The 5,553-nt window shown below is 41.5% G+C and overlaps 1 protein-coding gene across 1 annotated transcript; it reads left to right on the top strand.

The window, feature by feature from the left end:
- Positions 1-1,400: 1,400 nt before the first annotated feature.
- LOC135778542 (zinc finger protein 862-like) lies at positions 1,401-5,272 on the top strand. The gene is made up of 4 exons (XM_065288922.2): positions 1,401-3,528; positions 3,646-3,875; positions 4,192-4,409; positions 4,575-5,272. The coding sequence occupies exons 1-4, from the start codon at positions 2,794-2,796 to the stop codon at positions 5,063-5,065; spliced, it is 1,674 nt and encodes a 557-aa protein (XP_065144994.1). The 5' UTR covers positions 1,401-2,793; the 3' UTR covers positions 5,066-5,272.
- Positions 5,273-5,553: the final 281 nt, after the last annotated feature.

Here is a 5,553-nt window from a genome sequence, read left to right as displayed (position 1 = left end):
GTGCAGAAGTTGTTTTTCATTCAGTCGCCCTGCAGGTAACCTGCTTATGGCTTTCATTGTACCTTGATGGAGGTTTACATCATATGTTCACATACACTTACAACACGCTCGTACATGCAAAGCTTTCCTGTGTAAATAAATGACCATGTGCCTCTCTTTGGTACAGCAACATAATATTGAATAGTGGAAGGCACCAGCTTGTATGAGCCCTGACAACTTTTTAGATGAGAAGAAAAAGCATCTGTAAGGTCTGGTGTGAACTTGTAATGCACCAAAAGCAAATAAATGTTTTTGCATTAGTAGATTACATACTGTACAAAATGAATGCAAAGACACAAATTTAAGCAAATTCAGATGGGTGTGCCTCACTCTCGTCTTCCGAAGACCTTAAAACATTTAAACTCGAGTGGGGAAATTTGCATGAAGCATTGCATTGCAAGCCAATCAGTAAAAAGCTTATTGTTTTAACCTAAAATGCTGGGTTGTTTTAACCCATTGCTTGGTTGAAAAAGTGTATTTTAGTTGTTATTTGCTTTCAGCAAATGTAACATCCATCTCAGATATGTGTATAGTTACGTCACACTGTCTATGAACAGCAGCTGCACTAAGTGATTTGTGGAACTTGGCAAATTGCTTTAGGAGTCTGGGGGCTTGGCTGTCTGTTTGTTATCAAAGTTCATGCATCGTATTTACCCGAGTGCGATTAACTTAACAAGGGACATATATCACATAATTAATCCAACTGATTACCATCAAAAATCTATAAAACTGCAGCATGTTTCTCTGCCTCACTTCCATTAATTCCGTTTGCCTGATAAAGAGCGAGAAAGGAGAGAGAGGGCGACTTATACACTCAATGATGTCAGCAGTTACCTTGACTGAATGAAATTTTAATTGATTTTGTGTGTATGGCTGCTGGTTTACGCACTGTGGGCAGCATGAGGGCTGATGTTACTGAAGAGAGTGATGGATCATAACGCTTAGGTTACTCACGTAACCCCGGTTCCCTGAAATAACGGGAACGAAGCATTGCGTCAGTTAGCTGACGCTATGGGGGGGAAACTCCTGTTTACTCCGTGACTGAAGCCTATTGGTTAACGTCTGTACAAAGTACAGACCAATGACGTTTGAACCCGCACGCGGGAGGAACGCGTCCCTATATAAGCGCGGTTCAATCGTCAGGAGCTCATTATTATTCGACTGAAGCGCGCAGCCGAATAACACTCGCTGCGTAGACGTTTGTAGCACGGCAAGAGACGCAATGCTTCGTTCCCGTTATTTCAGGGAACCGGGGTTACGTGAGTAACCTAAGCGTTCCCTTTCAATACGGTTCACTTCGCATTGCGTCAGTTAGCTGACGCTATGGGGGAACGTAATCCCATCACGCCGTGCATACACAACCAGGGCATGAAATTAACACCCGACCCCCCGCCAAATGCGGGTGAATTTTGCAATTGGCGGGTAAAACCGTCAATCTACCGGCCACATTGGCGGGTAGCCAATGCGAATTGAGTAATTCAGTTGTTTGGGTTTTTTTTACATTTCAACGAAGTCCGCCATTTCGCTGGATTATAGTTTAAAATGTGGCGGCACATTACTGGGGTAAAGAGACCAGCGGAAACCAATAACCAACAAAATGACGAGGAATTGTCAAGGAAAAGTAAAAAAAGACGTTTTAATACAAAGTGGACAATTGGCGACAACGGCAAGGTTCGTGAGTGGCTGATTTATGACAGCAGTACAGAACAAATGTACTGCAGTGACTGTCGTGTGTATGGCTCAGAGAAAGCGAAGTCAAATCCTTTTGTAATCGGGACTAAAAACTTAAAATTAGAAGCAATTAAGGACCACGAGTCATCAAAAAGCCACCTACACACGATAAGTTGTAAACTTTCAAAAAACGCGCTTCCGGAGGAGACCGCTGCGGTTAAGGCACTGACGTCCATGAAAGCAGCGCAGTTTGAGAGGATGCGACTGCTGTTTCGCAACGTCCATGCGATTGGAAAGAAGATGAGGCCATTCTCTGACTACGTTTGGATGTGCGAGTAAGTATTAAACTGTTGTTGAGATGGGATGAGTATGCAATAATGACATATGCTACAGTATAATCGCAGTTGCACAGATGTGTAGTGCTGCTGTGACGGATCAGAACTCTTGATGTGTAAACTTTAGAGAGAGTTGCGCTACTGTGTCTCATACTGTAGTATATTAACATACATTTTGTGAATCGAGTAATGAAAAACAACGTATGTGGGGCAACTGTTTATGTGCGCAGTTTGTGCCCCCTCCGTCTCTGTGTGCGCGCGGGTTTAAGGGTCCTTAATAGGGCACATCGGAGATGCGCGTTCCCAAAAGCAAGCGTACATAAATTCTTTCTGTTCTTGACAGGCCACAGGCACGTATAAACAAAATGATCTTCACAGTATTCTTTTTCTAATAAAACATTATTTTTATGTCTTAAGTGTATGTATAGAGTCAAAAACATTCTGTGCTTATTTGGTCTTAAAGTTATTTGGTCTTAAAGAGACAGTAACCTCTATCAACATACTTAAGTCTGTGTCATTAATGTTAATCAACCAACCCAAGACAAAGAGAAAATCACTTCTGTAGCTCTCAAAAATAATAATTATATTTAATTCATACAATAAAGACAGCGTTATTATTCATTTGATTCGATTTCCATACCTAATGCTAATTTCAGACCTTACTTAATGTGCAACTTTGTTCTTTTTTATAAATGTTTGTAACTTCTTTATTTGTTATTAGATTTTTCCTTTTTTTGCTGTTATCATCATGCTAACTGTGAAATGTCATTGTGTCTGTAGGGTGGATGAAAAGAAAGGGTTAGCTGTAGGAAAGACATACAGAAATGCAAACCAGGCCCAAGTCTTCATGCACTATATAGCAGAGATTGAAAGGAGGAAGGTAAAGGAGGAGATATCTGCTACCAAGTTCATCTCTATAATGGTAGATGGATCAACAGACAGCAGTGTAATGGAAGAAGAGTTGGTCTACACTAGAATGAGCAGAGCAGGAAAAGTCAAGGTGCAGTTTGTGGGCATCCAGGCATTGAAAAAGGCAGATGCAGCACATATTACAGATGCAATATGCTCCCAGATGTCTGCAATCAGTGGCGGTGAGGATTGGAAGGGAAAGCTAGTTGCTTGTGGGACGGATGGAGCGGCCGTTATGACAGGATCCAAGACAGGAGTTGTCAGCAGGCTTCGTGGGGAAAGGACGTACATTTTAGGAGTCCACTGTATGGCACATCGCCTTGAGTTGGCTTTTAAAGATGTAATGAAGACCAACAATCTGTGTAGGAAAGTTGAGGACCTCTTAACTGGCCTGTTCACCTTCTATCACAGGAGCCCACTGAACAGAGCCAAATTAAAAGACAGTTTCTCCGTGCTAGGTATAAAACCCCTGATGCCCACCAGAATAGGAGGTACAAGGTGGGTCTGTCACCTATTGAGGGCCTTGGACCATTTCCTTAGGGGGTTTAAGGGGATTGTACAGCACCTTGAGCAGGTAAGTAGCTGATATAAGTATTGTTGTTATATTTATCTTTGTCAACATTTTAATTTAACATGTTAAATGCAGTTCTTTTATTTTCAGTCTAATTAATTTTGTTCTTGTGTTCTAAAGATGCAATCACCAGACGATGAAGGGGTAAATGCTGCTCAACAGAGCAAGGCACGAGGGTTCTACAAGTTGATGACTGATGGAGATGTACTTAAGTTCAGCAGCTTCCTGCATGATACGTTGACTCATCTCAGCAACCTGTCCTTGAAATTGCAGCAGTCATGTTTAACAGTAGCTGATGTCCACAGTTGCCTGACCTCCACCCAGGCTGTGATCCTCAAATATAAATACAGGTACATACATAGATTAATTACCGTTTATAGTTTTAAAAGTGTTATTAATCTTTGCTTCAGCTTAAAAAGTGTTTTTCCCTTTCCTAAGACCTAGTTCAATTTTACCTCTACATGTGACCTCTTGTATGACTCTGTCTTGACGCATAGCCTATGTATTAAATGCTTTGATTCTGATGAAAAAGGCAAAATGCTCTTTACCCACAGCATGTATCCACTAAACCACATATTGTGAATGTATTGTAATGATTATGACTGTAAAGTCTTGATGTGCAAATCCTTTGTGAAACGTAAACTAAAACTTAATTTTTGACAACAGACCTGGACCAATGCTGAGGAAGGTGTTGGATTCCAACACCTACCAGGGTGTTAACCTGAGACCTAGTGACACCAGCCACATGATGGCTAACAAAGACAAGCTTCTGGACAAGCTGTCCGACAGCATGGACAACAGATTTGGGGATGTGGGGTCTGGAATCCTGAACGATTCAAAGATAGTGAGCTTTCAACAATGGCCTGATCCAGAAAACAGTGCAGGTTAGCATCTTGCAATAACTTAAATGTAAAAAAAATCTAATGCCAGAGAGCAGTTTGATTTTGTATTATTAAAGAACACAACTTTAAAATGTATAAAATATTAAACTTAAAACAACATACACTTCTACTACAAACTTTAAAAATAATCTTTTTATATCATTTCAGACTTTGGTGATTTAGAAGTGGACAGGCTCACAAGTCACTTCAAGCCAATATTGATCTCTTCTGGAGTTGATGTCGATCTGATTGCAGACCAGTGGACCATCATCAAGTCCTGCCTCTACAAGGAGCCACAGGCACTGGAGAAGATCACCTGGACTGAAGTTAACAGGATGCTGAGGGAGACATGCCCTGACTTCCTGGACCTTGTGGATCTGGTGTTATGCATGCCAGCATCAACAGCAGACTGTGAGCGTGGTTTTAATGTAATGAAGATGGTAAAGTCTGATTGGCGGTCCAGTCTCAAGTGTGAGACACTGTCTGACCTGCTCTTTGTCCATCTGTCCTCCCCCTCAATCAAAGACTTTGACCCTAGCCCAGCAGTTGAGATGTGGCATGCAAGCAGCATACGGTCAAGGAGACCAGATCTCATGGAAGATGCAGCAGAGGAGGAGGAAGAGGATTGCATGTGTTCTTTATTTGTGGACTCTGATTAGGAGCAGTTAGTATACTGTCTGTGACACTGGAAATCAATTAATAAATATATGTATATATTTTTTAGTTATAACTTGTATTAATTTAGTTAATAACTTGACAGCACTTAAATATTCTTACAAAATAAAGAACAATGTTTGTGCAATTCATATTTTTCATCTTTACAAGGCAAAAAAAAAACTGGCTGGTAAAAAGTCACTGTGGCAGGTGGATTTCTAAATCCACCTGCCACAGTGGCTGGTGGCCAAAAAAGTTAACTTCAGGCCCTGTACACAACGTACTGAAGTGCCTTACCGGAGAGACACTGCGTGTGGCCCTATACCCGGCATATTCACAGCTTTAAAAGCAAATGTGTAAGCACCATATAAATTGTTGACGCGCACACGGTGGGGTTTTAAACGCACCGGGGGCACATAACATAGCACAAGACGGCGAGGTACGCGCCGCGGCTGTGCGAGATAAGTAAATTCAGAGTCACGTTGGTGAGCTC

This window comes from Paramisgurnus dabryanus, chromosome 2 (assembly GCF_030506205.2).
Source record: "Paramisgurnus dabryanus chromosome 2, PD_genome_1.1, whole genome shotgun sequence".
Classification (NCBI taxonomy): Eukaryota; Metazoa; Chordata; class Actinopteri; order Cypriniformes; family Cobitidae; genus Paramisgurnus; species Paramisgurnus dabryanus.
The sequence above is the reverse complement of the archived record's forward strand: the minus strand, read 5'-3'. Positions and strand labels throughout refer to the sequence as shown.